At 41.0% G+C, this 16,290-nt stretch overlaps 1 protein-coding gene across 1 annotated transcript; it reads right to left on the reverse strand.

Moving 5' to 3' along the window:
• Positions 1-6,120: 6,120 nt before the first annotated feature.
• LOC311060256 (gasdermin-E-like) lies at positions 6,121-11,769 on the reverse strand (the record flags this gene model as incomplete). Its single annotated transcript, XM_084078392.1, has 9 exons — positions 6,121-6,369; positions 6,546-6,616; positions 7,268-7,463; positions 7,617-7,732; positions 8,007-8,078; positions 8,675-8,795; positions 10,078-10,240; positions 10,329-10,524; positions 11,556-11,769. 9 exons carry the CDS (start codon positions 11,767-11,769, stop codon positions 6,121-6,123), a joined length of 1,398 nt encoding a protein of 465 aa, XP_083934518.1.
• Positions 11,770-16,290: the final 4,521 nt, after the last annotated feature.

Below are 16,290 nucleotides of genomic sequence, written 5' to 3' on the forward strand. Positions count from 1 at the left end.
ATTAAGACATTATTAAAAGATTTCATCAGCATCGTCTTATAATAGTATATAATGTACAATACAGTCATTCAATTATATTGTAAAATGTAACACCATCAAACGTATGTGTTGGTTTTCTGATGCAGCTGTCCTTACCTTTAAAGTAATGAATCCAAGGTCCTTGCCAGTCGTTGGAATTTAAATGTTGAATGTTGTAGTTGATCTGTAGTCACACAGCACCAGGTACAAGCTGATTCCTGAGTAATACAATGTTTTCTCTCTCCTGGATATAGTGTTGAGCTGGGCGGGGAAACACAGAGAGATGTTGTCAAACTGAGAGCCGTCCCCCAAAATGTTTTCCCCGCACACAAGTATCTATTATCCACTTTACTATGTTCCAGGGTCAGACAAGAATGTCATAGTAACAAAAGGAAATTGACATCTATTAAGAACTTTGCACGGGGTTAACAGGTGGAGTGGCAACTGCACCTGTTAGTTCTGTTTCTAAATTCTCTTGTCCAAGACGACATATCTTGAAATGTCAACATTGCTCGTTTTTTTTTCAAACGGCCACATTAAATCATCATATAAGACAGCTGTGTTGCGACCGGTGTTGCCAGATTTTTTAAAGTGTTTCACTTTAAGGTGAATGGTGATACTTACCTACCTCGCTATGAGGCTCTATTCATGCCGTGTTTGGCGACGTAAGAGAGGCCATGGTCAGGGTACCTTGGCCGAATTTGTAGAAGTATGGCTGCCATATAAAAGGGATGAGTGGTCAAATGTTTTGTGTATAGGAGTGACGGGTAGGAGGATGTTAGTTAGTTGTCATACTAATTGGGAGGCAGGGGATGGATACAAATGGCTGAGCTGTATTAGTAGTTTCGTTCCCTACCTATGTTGAATGCACTTATTGTAAGTCGCTTTGGATAAAAGCGTCTGCTAAACAACTGTAATGTAATGTAATGTAATGGAAGGGATTGTTGGCAGCAATATTGTGATTATACTGTATTTACATACGCGTGTTAACATTATTGTAGTCCTGGTGAAACATTACTCAACTACAAATGAAAGTTGCTCAGTCAAATTTGTTTCCAGTTAAAGTGTTGCAGTAGGTGCTTTTAAAAATGCTTAAGTATTCAAACGTACAGTTTCTTTTTTAATATCAAAGCATGCTGTTTTAAAATGTAGACACTTTCCAAAACGTTTCCAGAAATGTTAATAAAATATAAATAAAATAAAAGATAGCAGCTCTACAAGCGTAACTGTGATGCGTTGTGTGCTTGTAGATCTTGTATTTTCACATTTTTTAAATAGGGCTTAGCTTAGCTTGAACGTAAACCCCTAATTGCTATGGAATGCCCTTCCACAGGTTTAGAGACCTCAGCCTCAGTTGACATTTTTAAGAACCACTTAAATACACTACGGTTTGAACAAATATTTGTGGAATGTCTTGAGGTGTTTTTTTATTTTTTTTTATGTTTTTGGTGCTGTTGTTCCCCAACTGGAAGGAAAGTTTTAAAGGACGACTTCACCGCTTTTCAACCTATCTTCATATAATTGGTCCTCACTAATACTCATGATAAAATGGTACCATTTTTTTCTACTTGGTCTGTGTCTCATAGGAGGGCTGTGGACAGTCCAGAAACCGTCTACCAGTGACATCATTGTTAGGCATGACTTTTTTTTTCCATCAAGATTTCACATTTTTTATTTAGATTTCTATTAACACGAGAACAATGGCTTCTTTTATTGCATTGCAACTTTCCAGGAATAGAAAGCCTGCAGTTTCTATAGACCCCTTAACAGACGACGTCATACTGGCTGCGTGCAGCCAGTATGCGCGCAACGAAACCCATTATATCAGGTCTCGTTAGGACGCGTCTCACTAGCCAACACACACAAGAGGGGGTTGGGGTGTGCTGAAACCAGTGCACCCCGAAACAGGTTGGGAATTGATTGCGTGAAACAATCACCTGTGCGTCCAGGCTCAATGTTAGTAAACAAATAATTGGTCTATTAGCTTGGATTCCCCATTGATGATGTCACTGGTAGACGGGACTCTGAACTGTCCACAGCCCTCCTCTGAGACACAGACCGAGTAGAAAAAAATGGTACCATTTTATCATGAGTATTAGTGAGGACCTATTATATGAAGATAGGTTGAAAAGCGGTGAAGTCGTCCTTTAAGCCACACACACACACGCACGCACGCACGCACGCACGCACGCACGCACGCACACACACACACACACACACACACACACACACACAGGGGCGTCACGCCCATTCATTGTGCGTACGACGCGACACCCTCACTCTCACAGATCTGTGATTTCATACCCCCCACTTTTTGTCTGGCTGTTTTTCTTTTTTTCCCCGTTCCATAACATAAAGCTGCTGATTTCATCCCAATAGCGTGAAGTAGGCTACCTGGCTCCTTCTATTTCCAGTAGTATTTCAAAATAAAACGTATGTCGAATTATAACATTACAAGTATAGATTCAAGTACTCAAGTAGCTACTACTTGAGTATAATTTACTTGACTGGAGTATTCCAATTTGCAATACTTTTACTTCTATTCCAATACATCTCAGAGGCAAATATTATACTTTTACTCCACAACAATTATATGAATACTTTAGTAAATGCTAGTTGCTTTGTAGATTTTAATTATTATGACAAAACATACATAAACCACTTCAGCCCTAAACCAACTTTGGCTATTTGAAAATAGCCGATCTACAAGCTCACAAGCGATGCAACGCGTTGTGAGCTCTTACATCTGCTATTTACAAAATATTTTAATACATTTGATTTTAGCCATGGACCCCCATCTGAAAATGTTTTGTGCCAGGGACCCCCAGAAGAGAACATTTGTCTTAAAAATTCTAAAGTATAAAAACAATGTTCAAATACTGCACAAAACTAGCAGATGTACAAGCTTGCATCACGGGTGAATTAAATAACATAATCCTAACCCTAAAACTGAAATAAAGTTGCCAAAAACAGAAAAAAAAGTATCAAAATCCGCCCAAAAAACGCAAAGTGAGTCCATGAGTCCAGGACTTATTATTGTATCCAAAGCCACTGTCATTTGGTATTGTACAGTATGGTCAAATTGGACAATATAGCTCTGTTTTCATCATGTGCATCATGGGTGCAGCCATGGGTGGGCCTGGATGGGCCGTGGCCCACCTACATAGAAAGCTGGCCCACCCAATCAATTTAGCAAAAATATATATATATATTTTTTTTAAATTAATTTTAAATGTTTTGATAATAAATCGGTAAAATCAGGCAAAAAATATGAATTAAATAACATAACCTTAACCAAACCCTAAAACCGAAATAAAGTTGCCAAAAACAAAACAAAAAAACGATCATTTCGTACACACACACACACACACACACACACACACACACACACACACACACACACACACGGTGCACATACAGTGCGCATGCGCGTGTGTAATTATGTTATGTCGCATTGCAACGCATTGTGAGCTTGTAGATCTATAGGCTATTTTCAAATGGCCGAAATATATATATAGGGCTGAAGTGGTTAATGTATGTTTTCTGATAATAATCTAAATCTGCAAAGGAACTAGTAACTAAAGCTGTCAAATAATTGTAGTGGAGTAAAAGTAAAAGTTTTGAAAATGGAGAATACTCCAGTAAAGCCTCAAAAGTGTACTTATAAGTGCAGTACTTGAGTTAATGTACTTAGTTACTTTACACCACTGAGCGTCAGGTCATCTTAGCGGTGACAGGGTTAGAGTTACTACTTTGGAGTTTGAAATCGACTGATGGAAGTCTGTTCTTGAACTTCTTCATAGCCATCTGTGAGCCATCTGTTTGGATGCCTATAACAGACTATTCCCCCAACAGTTTTTGTCTGAGTGCACCTTTTCTTTAGAGCACCGTTTATTGTAAATATATCATTTATACCAAGAAGACACAGAAGGCCGAGCTGGCCTGACAATAGTATATGAAATATGAGGTTTCACACAAGCCGTTTCCTGTACCATTTTTTAACCCTCTAGAACCTGAACTATGAAGGAAAGGTCAGAAAATTCCAAGATTTTGAAAAGGGACACTTTATTGGGTCTTAAAACATTTTTTATTTTTTTTATTTTTTTTTAACATTCCTTTGTATCATTTATTTGTTGTATCATATTTGATACAAGGGGTATTACAAGGGTTATTTCAAGTCGGTTTTACTGCCTCCCCCTGGCCAGCCGGGGCGCCTGATGGAGGGGAAAGGAACTGGTTGGAATAACGTGTTCCTTCCACGCGCTACGTCCAACCAGGGAAACTCTCCCCTGTCAGGTGATAAGAAGGTCAGTTGGCTCTCATGCATTGAAGGAGGCATGAGCTCGGCCCTGGCCTCCCTAGGTTGGCAGAGGGAGTGTAGCGCCCAGGATTACATAGAGATTGGCACTGGGTGTAAAAAATAGGGTTAAAAAATCGTGGGATTAAAAAAAATAATAATCAAGCCGGTTTTAACATTACAAAAAAACAAACAAACATTTATTTTAGACCTGTAGTATCAAATATGATACAAATCGTAAAGGACTATAGACCCGTAGTATCAAATATGATACAAACATTTTGACATCATAAAAAACAAACTCAAATGCTAAATTTTGAGAGCTCATAAGTGCATTCAAGTTATCCAACACTTATTTCAAAATATTAGTAAAGATATACTAGGAAAACTTACCCGAACTTCTTAAAAAATAATTGTTTGTTAGTAGTGCATCAACCTCTCCTGTTTAGTTGATGGCAGCCATTTTGGGTCAGACCAACTGAGGCTCTGTAACTACCTGCAGTGCAAATGGTATGGTCCAGGGGGAAGTGGGGATGTGTCAGATATGATACAACAGGTTCTTGGTCCAAGTATTCATTACACTGATTTATTAAAAAATCAGTGTAATGTGTGTATCATATATGATACGTTTGGCGTTATAGGGTTAAAGCTTTTTCTTGGTTATCTGGGAGGAGTTAGCATGCCACGGCTGTGTCTGTATGATCCGTTATTAACGCCTAGACATGATACGAGCTGATCCACATTAATGATTAATAGAGTACATTACATTTACATTATGGTCATTTAGCAGACGCTTTTATCCAAAGCGACCTACAATAAGTGCATTCAACATAGGTAGGCAAGAAAACTACTATTCACCGGAAGTCTTAAGTGCATTCTCTTCAAACACAAGCAACTAAGAGTATACCTAGCGCTAAGAGAAATCAGAAAACCATTTAGATGCTTTTCACTGTTGTACGGACAGCAGTTGACACGCAGTCACTGATTGGTCATTTTCTGATTTCTCATACTCGCTCCCTATGGGCCGAAGTCCAGACTGATACCGTGGAGGAACGTGAGAGTGAATCCACGTCATCACTCTAGACAGCACAGCATGTGCATGCATGCACATTCATGCAGGCTGTTAACAAGTGGGATTGTAGATCGGCTTTAAGTCAGTGAACAACCCTTAAAAATGCCATGAATGAACCAGGAGGCCGGCTTGCAGGTAAAATAAAGGTGTTTATTTTGATCCAGGCCTGGATAACATAAGTGAAAACATAACTAAAGACAAAGCAAGTCAAAACTCAAACAAAACAGTGTGAACAGTTTGGGTGCTAGCCTCTCCCCATGGGCGCTGCATCTAAAATGAGCTGTTCTCCTTTTTATAGTCTATACAGACCCCACCCTTGGCTTTAATCAACCAACCCCAGTGCAGCAGTACTAGCAATCCACCAAAGCTGCTCCCCATGTATCATTAATCAGCTCTTCACGCACCACACCCACTGCTTCAATGCAGCTTCCCTATAACAGCATCTGATAAACAACAGATAAACACAAGCATATTAGATTGTATGTCACAGCAGAATATGCACCTTCTGTCGGACTGAGAATATGCAAGTTACAAGCACACAATACAGCATAAATACAATGAATGTGTACTGCTGAGCATTAGTCTGTCAGAGGCTCTTCTGTCACACAGACGAGAATGCATGCATGAGTGTGTGAGTGTACGCACACACACACACACACACACACACACACACACACACACACACACACACACACACACACACACACACACACACACACACACACAAACTTCTTTAATTTTGCTGATCACACAGAGAAGACAGTCCTTGAACTGTGAAACACAGGACCAGCGGCAGCGCTCCTGGTTCACTTCCTGTCTCCGCACACAGCCGTCCAGCCTTTGTCCTGAGGGTCACATTGGACGTGATGAGCAGCTGTTGCACCCAATGGAAAGCCTTGTCATCCTGTAGGGGGAGGGGCAGGGACTCCAAAGGAAGAGAAGAGCAGCTCTTCTGCTGATCCTTTAGATCTAGCGTGTGCAGCTGTTGGAAGGATATGACAGACCAAGCAAAAAGACAGACAAACAGACCAATCAGTAACGTCCACAGATTAGGAATACAATTTAACAGTACGGACAGGCAGGCAGGCAGGCAGGCAGGCAGGCAGGCAGGCAGACAGGCAGACAGGCAGACAGACAGACAGACAGTGTTAGACTGACCAGGGTATTGAAGGCCACCAGAACATCAGGACTGCTCTCACTCAGGAGGTTCAGTGTTTCATCAGGTAAAGCTACAACAATAAACAACACAGACGTTAGATTACATTATGCACAATTTTAAAGGACAACTTTGTTTTTTTACAGCAAGGGTTCTTTTTTTACTTTGTAATGATAATAATTAAAAGATGAGTTATAGCGATTTTTTTTTGACTGGGGGGGCGGTGGCATTCAGGTAATTGGTGAAAATGACTTTGTTTTACACCATAAACAGGCTATTTTTATATCCGCAAGGCCGAAGGCACGGAGGCCAGGGCAGAAACTCTGCCCCAATTTTGATTTTTCTTTTACAGTGCCGGATTTTTCATATTCCATCCTTATTGGTTAAGATTGGCTTCCAAAGTTTGCAGGAGTAGTTCGTTTTGTACAAAATGTCTCAGATCATGAAAGCAGCGTCCGATTTCCGTGAAACTTCCTACTCACATCCCCACTAGGCCAAGGAAGAAATGCCAACCTTTTTTTCCCCTGGATTCTGTGGCATTTCTTGCTTGGCCTAGTGGCGCAATATTTCACGGCAATCGGATGCTGCGTTCATGATTTGAGGCATTTTGTACACCTGTGAGTTGTCAAACAATCTCAGCTCCTGCTAAAAGGATATTTTTTTAAAAGAAGATAGAACTTTGTGAGTCTTATCTTCCTGTTTATGTAGTTTTTTGCACCCTAACCTTCCATGGCGCTGACCAATAGATGAACAGCAGTCAGGGGGCTCCCTGGGGTGCCAGGGGTCCCAGTAGGGGTCCCAGGTCCTTCACTCTCCATGTGACTGAGCAGGTCTAATACGGCACTTGCAGAATTGCTGTGACTGACTGAGCCGTCTTGTTCAGTCTGCACTGCTGCATCACCTGAGCACCACTCATCCAACTGAGAGAAAGACAAAGAGATTAACAAGTCAGACAGGTGACAGTGACAACAACAGACAGGTTGATAGACAGATGTGTGAATGGACTTGTAGTCATATAAGTGTCACCGGGTGCTGAATAAAAATAAAAAGTGTCAGGTCTCTGTGTCACTCACAGTGTTCTCTACATCCCAGAGAGCATCTCTGTCCTTCAGCACTTCACACAACCTCTGGAACAGAGCAGAACCAGTGGACCGGGGAAGCTCTGCCAGCGGCCGCAGGTTCTCTAGCTCTGTGGATTAATAGAGAATTAATGCATTCCACCATCATTATTATCTGTAGCATTTTTGGGTTCCCAGATTGGTGTGTGTGTGTGTGTGTGTGTGTGTGTGTGTGTGTGTGTGTGTGTGTGTGTGTGTGTGTGTGTGTGTGTGTGTGTGTGTGTGTGTGTGTGTGTGTGTGTGTGTGTGTGTGGCGTGCGTGCGTGCGTGCGTGCGTGCGTGCGTGCGTGCGTGCGTGCGTGCGTGCGTGCGTGCGTGCGTGCGTGCGAGTGAATAGAAACGCACCGGGAACCAGTCCATCATCATCTTCCGGCATGGCATCACACACAATGTCTCCATCACCAAACAGGCACAGCTCTGAGAAAAATACATGTATGAACACATATACAGGTATGCATTCATGCACAGACAGTGGTCACATATAGTCCGGACAGTGCATTTGCCAGTGGTGGGAAAAGTACTTAAATGTTTTACTTAAGTAATAGTATCAATACTGCAATGTAGAAGTACTCTGTTACAAGTAAAAGTCCGGAATTCAAAAGTTACTTGTATTGGTATCAAAATGTACTTACAGTACCAAAAGTAAAAGTACTAAAATGTTTGAAAATAGCAGATCTACAAGCTCACAACGCGACGCATTGTGAGCTTGTAGATCAGTTATTTTCAAATAGCCTAGGCATAAAATAGGGCTAAAGTGGTTAATGTATGTTTTATAATGTCATAATAGATGTAGTGGAGTAGAAGTAAAAGTACAGAAAATTGGAAATACTGCAGTAAAGTAAAAGTACCTCAAAATTGTTCTTAAGTAACAGTAATTAAGTAACTGTACTTATTTACTTTATACCACTGGCATTTGCTGTGATCTGATCTGGGGCCAGTGGCACTTCAGATGTCAGAAAGGTTGGTCAATGTGACCTTGAAAAGTCAAACTAAATTCCTATCAGGCTACTTACCGAAGAAACCATTTTTCTGAATGTCCAGTTCCACAAGCTTGTAGGCGAATACCGTGCCGGGAGGGACGACCATGGCATCATCTCTGTCGCACCGAACTTTGGCGCTGGTCTTCACCTTCGCCTGAGTACAAACACACACACACACACACACACACACACACACACACACACACACACACACACACACACACACACACACACACACACACACACACACACACACACACACACACACACACACACAATCAAAACAACCACCTTCATGAACTTCATGAAAAAAAAAGATTGGGTAATGTTATCGTCTTATCAGGCTTTTGTGATCACCCTGGACAGGTTTTAAGTTGCTTGCTTTTTGAAATTCATTTTTGTCATTCTAATATGTGAGGAGATTTTCTTTCTTTTTAAAACAAAAAATAGATGAAAAAAGTAATCAAAAAAACACGCCCCCTCACGTATTAGGAGGGCAGTGTGAGTCACCAGAACAAAGGACGGGTGTTTCTGATGAATCTAACATGTTAAAAATGGAGTTTGAAGTTACAATGGGTTCGTACAGGGAGCTAGGGGGCGTGTCTGATAAAATGAATATCAAATATCTAAATACTGAGTCAAGCAACTTAAAAACTGTCTGTGGGGCTCTCAAAAGCCTGAGTAGACAAGGCGTTGTGAGCTTGGAGATTGGCTATTTTCGGTGCGAGATGCCACACTGGCGCACTCAACTATATAATGAAGATTCCAGCCAATACTGGAGAATGGAGATGCAATTCTTTCAACATTAAAATGCTGCATTCAAGTTCGGGAGAATTTGGAAAAGGCAATTATCTTGAACGCTGCGTTCAGGTACGGCATGGAAAGGGTGCGTTTGCATTTCTTTCAAACTAGTAAGTGCTACAGTCATGGTCTGGAGAGGGCACTTTTACAGATGGGTAAAAGGGCAGGGGTTCAAGACCCCTTTGAGGTCTATGTGTGCACGTGCCTGCTCTACACCAGTGGTTCTCAAACTTTTCCATGTCAAGGACCCCCAAAATGATATGTATTTGGCCACGGACCCCTATCTCAAATATCGTGTTCCAGAGACGCCCAGAAGCAAAGATTTGAGTAACAAATGTTCGCTTAAAAAATATATATATTCAAAGGTTTGCACACATTTTCACGATTAAAAACAAATGGCAGATCTACAAGCTCGTAGCGTGACACTCGGTGCCACGCTACAAGCTTGTAGATCCGCTATTTTTGAATAGCCAAAGTATAAAAGGTTAAAACTATTGTGATGCTATATTAACACATTTTGCTGGGGACCCCCTGGAAACCCCCCCAAGGACCCCTGGGGTGTCCCCACTTTGAGAACCAATGCTCATCTACACCAATGCACATATCCAATCACACGCTCAGCCACCAATGCTCACCGGTGTGCCGGTCTCTGCCGTCAGTCCCAGGCTCTCTTCAAAGCTAAACTGTTCAGAGAGGGTGCAGGTACTGGTGGTGACGATCCTCTCCGTCAGCACGGCCAGGACAGGCTTACGGAGCTTCTTCAGCTGCTTCACCAGCACATGCTTCATGTTCACCTTCCTGAACACAGAGGGAGACTAACCGATATTTTTGGGTGAAGGATACCTTTGGCTTTAAAATATAATTATTTAAATACTGTGACTCCAACCTGTTGTTGGTATCTCTCAGCAGCTTCTTGACATCCACTTCCTCTTTCTTGAGTGTGCCGACAGATCTTTTGTCCTTGGCAGTGACCTTCGCCCCCAGCGTGACGCCGGCTACGCCAGCCTCGACACCCAGCATCCCATCAACCATGTCCTCGGATTTACCCTCGTAGGAGAGTATATCTTTTCCAGGCAGAAATGCTGCCCCCCCCCCCAACACAGAGAGAGAGAGAGAGACAGAGAGAGAGAGAGAGAGAGAGAGAGAGAGAGAGAGAGAGAACAAACACTGTGAAGATAACAGTGACGGGGGATACAGTAAAAGTCCAGAATTCCAAATGTACTTGAGTAAAAGTACAAAAGTAATGGTACAGTACAAAATTTTACTTAAAGTACCAAAAGTAGAAAGTGCTCATTATGCAGAATGTCCCCATTTCACAAGTTTTCAAATGTATAAAATGCATAAAAATCACATACACGCAAAGAAAGAAAGGACAAGTTCACAGTGGAGAAAAAAAAACAGAATTCACAAGAAGGCAATCAGGCAGGTGCTCAGGCACTGGTTGGCTTATTTGTGTGCATGTGCCTGCATTAAAGCCATTTAATAATGTCAAAGTCATTTAGTATATTTGTAGCAGTCTGCAAAAAGTGTACTTTTTTAAAATCTAAAATCTAGCTAATAATAGTTTTTGTAACAGAGATCTACTGTATACGTACGTTATCAGTACAATCTCCATGTAGGATATACATGGGAAACAGGCGGCCTGGGGGCCCCATGTGTGGCCCCCAGGCCGATTTCAGCTGTTACAGTTCCAAACATGCAAACATGACTCGCTTTAATTACTTCAGTCTATATTAGTAGCTTAATGACTACATCCTATTGTCTCTTTTATGTCCAAATGTATTTGTATTTAAGTTTAAAAAAAAAAAGTTAACATGAGTATAACTAAATGCATTTGAAATTAAATAAAAATGTTACTTTTCGGGATTCCAAAAAACAAAATCAAGATTCCAATAAAAAAATCGCGACGCGTTGTGAGCTTGTAGATCTGCTATTTTCAAACGTTTTAGTATTTTTACTTTTTGATACCAATACTTTTGTACTTTTACTCAAGAAATGTTTTAATTCCGGACTTTTACTTGTAACAGAGTACTTCTACATTGCAGTATTGATGATACTTTTACTTAATTAGAACATTTGAGTACTTTTCCCACCACTGCAATGTAGGACATACCTAAACTTAGTGGTTCATCCAGCAATAGATCACTGAGGGTGAAGAGGGATGGCTGGTACTTGGCTCTCTGCCAGGCGAAAGTTTTCTTTTTCTTGACAACTAGCCTCATGAGAACCAGCTTATCTGCATTGTAAAGACTGTAAACGGGGATGAGGCTGCCCTCTGGGTCGAGCTGACGGACAATTGTGTCAGTGGCCTTGGAAAAGGTCGCCATCGTTGCTCAGGTCAGGTGCGAGGGAGCTGTGGATGGATGTAAGAGAAGGATTTGAGTATAGCTTTAAAAGATGCACCTCGATCTTGTTCGGTACCTTGCAAGATCGAGATGCAACGACAGTGTGTAGGAGTGGATAACTGTTGGTCTCGCCAGTTCTAACCCATTAAGACCTGGAACGCATCTGTGTGTCATTTTGGGGATTTCTTTGGTTATTCAAAAATAGCAGATCTACAAGCTCATAGCGCGGCACTCGGTGCCACGATATGATCTGCTATTATGAAAAATCTGCTATTTTTGAAAAATCTTGAAAATGCGTGCAAATCTTTGAATATATATATATATTTTAACGTGAACATTTGTAACTCAAATATTTGCATCTGGAGGTCCCTGCATGGAACAAACTATTTTCTTTTTGGCTTTATATATTATATATTCAAAGCTTTTCATGATCTGTGCATATTTCATATGCACAGATTTACAAATAAAATGCATTTTCATGTAAAGCCATGTCCTGGTCCGAGTGAGGTGAGACCGAGGGAGTGAATAAAACATGCCAATCAATCTGTGATATGCCCCGCCCTGTTTTCAGACGTTTTCATGACATGCAGTATTAAATATTAAACATGAAATGCACTTCATACATACTGTATAGTGGACTGTTCCTCTATCTGAACCTGAACAAACCCTGATATAGTATAATATTTGACTTCACAAAGTGCTTCCCAATAGACTGCATTTGTATTTAATTAAGACATTATTAAAAGATTTCATCAGCATCGTCTTATGATAGTATAATGTGCAATACAGTCATTCAATGATATTGTAAAATGTAACACCATCAAACGTATGTGTTGGTTTTCTGGTGCAGCTGTCCTTACCTTTAAAGTAATGAATCCAAGGTCCTTGCCAGTCGTTGGAATTTAAATGTTGAATGTTGTAGTTGATCTGTAGTCACACAGCACCAGGTACAAGCTGATTCCTGAGTAATACAATGTTTTCTCTCTCCTGGTTATAGTGTTTGGCTGGGCGGGGAAACACAGAGAGATGTTGACAGATGACAAACTGAGAGCCGTCCCCCCAAAACATTTTTCCCGCACACAAGTGTCTATTATCCACTTTACTATGCTAAGCTTTGCTCTATGCTGCTCGGTTGCCAATCCTTAATAAATGGATTGATTGATGACAAGTGTCCTACTATGGTTTGAAAAAGTGTTAAGTTTAATGCCCTTGGAGTTATGTTCTACAGCAGGGGTGTCAAACTCATTTTGGGGTGCGGGCCACATTGGTTCAGTTCAGTTAAGCATAGTTTTTCAGTCTGTTGTCTCAGTCACTGCTATAACTACAGTATATCGCTTTAAAAATATATATATTATGAAGAAGCTACTTTAATAGCTTTAATAGCTACAAAGACAGTGGTTTGCACTGTCTTGTCCTGTCTTGCACCAGTCCTGTTGTAAACTGCGCTCCACTGTCTGCATCAAACCAAATTCCTAACATGTCTACATGTCATGGCAATAAGTAAGTTCAAGTTTATGTCCCAAACTGGGCAATTTATGTTACAGATAGTAAGAAACTCCAACACACAGTAAACATACATACACAAGACCCACATAGACATAGACATAATCACAAGATCCAGATAATAATAGCTACTCATAGCTACCTCCTCCTGCTGCTATTATTGATGGCACGAATGGAAGTATAGGTACAAATTAGACTTTGTACCTATTATTTTTAGCTGCAGGGGGTCTTTAACCTTTGGCCGGAAGGCCTCTCATTCATTATCACGGGGTTGACAGGTGGAGTGGCAACTCCACCTGTTAGTTCTGTTTCTAAATTCCCACATCCGAGACGACATATCTTGAAATGTCAACGTCGCTCGTTTTTCAGCTCGTTTTTCAGACACGTTAAATCATCATACAGCTGTGTTGCGAACTTGCGACCGGTGTTGCCGGATTTTTTAAACGTTTTTCACTTTAATGGTGAATGGTGATACTGATACATACCTACCTCGCTACCTGAGGCTCTATTCATGCTATGTGTTTGACTTCATACGAGAGGCCATGGTCAGGGTGCCGAATGTGTAGAAGCATGGCTACCATTATATTAATTCCATGTTGGTTGTCATACTAATTGGGAGGCAGGGGATGGATAAAAATGGCTGAGCTGTATGGAAGAGATGATGTTGGCAGCAATATTGTGATGATTATTACATACTTTATTTACATAACGCGTATTTACTTTATTGTACTCCTGGTGAAACATTACTCAACTGCAACTGAAAGTTGCTCAGTCAAATTTGTTTTCAGTTAACATCCGTGGTAGAAAAAGTACTCATATTTCTTACTTAAGTAAAAGTATCAATACTGCAATGTAAAAATACTCTGTTAAAAGTAAAAGTCCGGAATTCAAAATGTACTTGAGTAAAAGTACAAAAGTATTGGCATCAAAATGTACTTAAAGTACCAAAAGTAAAAGTACTCACGCTACCGATAGTAGAAGAGATTGCACAGTATTGTGCAATCTGTTTAGCTGCACACACACACACACACACACACACACACACACACACACACAGAGCTTGGGACTCCCTGGAACCCCCGCAAGGACCCCACTGTCCAACAGCAGCACCCATCCAAGATTATTATTATACTATACTCTTGTGGCTGTTGGTTCACAGTTTGTGCATGGTGCTGAAAGCAAGGAGCTCATCTTGAGGCAGATGTTGTACCATGAGGGTCAGAGGTAGCTTAGAGTTCAGTACAACCAGGTTTCAGCTTTCAACAGCAAAACTGGAACAACCACCAAGTACCCAGACAACAGCACACATCAGATAAGAGTGGGGCAGGAGGACAGACAGACAGACAGACAGACAGGCAGACAGGCAGGCAGGCAGGCAGGCAGGCAGGCAGGCAGGCAGGCGCTTACACACACACACACACACACACACACACACACACACACACACACACACACACACACACACACACACACACACACACACACACACACACACACACACACACACACTTTCAGACACCAAGGATTATGAGAAAATAGTAGGCAAGAAAACATGAAATATTTAGTAAGAAGATAAATATAAATGTAATCTGAACATTTTTGGCTCTGTTTTTTTAATTTTTTTGCCCTGAAATGTTTGTAAAATGCTGTTTGTGTATAATTAGTGTAACTGGTTGCATCTTTGTGTTGCAATCAGCCACAGCTGTTGAGGCCAGACACAAGTCATTTTTGAGTGGCTAGCACCACTCAAAAATAAAATCTAAGACATTCCACAAATGCTTGTTTAAACCAGAGTGTTTGTAAGTGGTTCTTAAAAATGTCCAGAGGTACAGATGTTTCCTCCCAGCTCTGAAGACCTGTGGAAGTGCATTGACCTTAGTCTTCATCCCGCCGGGGAACTTCACTTTTCGCGACACGTTGTGACCTTGTAGGTCTGCTATTTTCAAACATTTTAGTACTTTTACTTTCGGTACTTTAAGTACATTTTGATACCAATACATTTGTACTTTTACTCAAGTCAATTTTGAATTCCGGACTTTTACTTGTAACAGAGTACTTCTACATTGCAGTATTGATACTTTTACTTAAGTAAAACATTTGAGTACTTTTTCCACCACTGTGTCTGTTGATGATGATGGATGATGCGAGATGAATTCTTGACGTTGGAAATATTGCTTTAGGGCGCGCTCCCACCAAAACATGGTCGGCTAGCGTTAAACGCAGGTTCTGCGCGGCCACAGTTTTTTGCAGCCAGCGGATAAAAAAAAACGGGAGTGACGCGCCTGTCACTCACTTTCAGCACCCTCCCCGTAGCCCTCACCGCCTTCTGCCTTGAGCACCATGGTGCTTCCTGAGTCTTGAGACGGTCCGCCCGATTGGACAGAGGGGGAAAATCAGCTCCTGCCTCCACACAAACAAACAATAGTTTGAAATATATATATTTTAGGGCAAACGTGTGTAAGGATCACTGCTTGTCACTAACCTGTTTTAAATAAACTATTTTCCCTTTACACGATGCCTTGGATGAGTACAACAGGCTAAAGGACATGAAAAGGGTATGTAGGCCACATACTGCTACTACTTCTACAACTACTAATAGTATCAAAAGTATAAAGTACTCTTTATGCCATTTCTTGAACCGTTTCTTGAAAAGTACATTTTTTATTTCATTTCAAATGCATTTAGTTAAACTTTATGAACTTAAATACAAATACATTGGACATAAAAAAGACAATAGAATTTTAATACTAGACATTATGCTACTAATATAGAGTGAAGTATTTAAAGCTGGTCATGTTTGCATGTTAGGAATTGTAACACCTGAAATCAATATTATATCAGTATATCAGTCTGATATTAATGAAGGTGGGGGCCACATGTGGCCCCCGGGCTGCCAGTTGCCCATGTATGGGCTAGATCTTCATTTTCTGTCTTTGTACGGCGATGAGCCTGGAGGCGGCCTGCCTCTCTCCTCACTCTCTTTCAGCTCCGCCAGGGGAG

This window comes from Gymnoscopelus microlampas, assembly GCF_963454915.1.
Source record: "Gymnoscopelus microlampas genome assembly, chromosome: 14".
In the NCBI taxonomy this organism is placed as follows: Eukaryota; Metazoa; Chordata; class Actinopteri; order Myctophiformes; family Myctophidae; genus Gymnoscopelus; species Gymnoscopelus microlampas.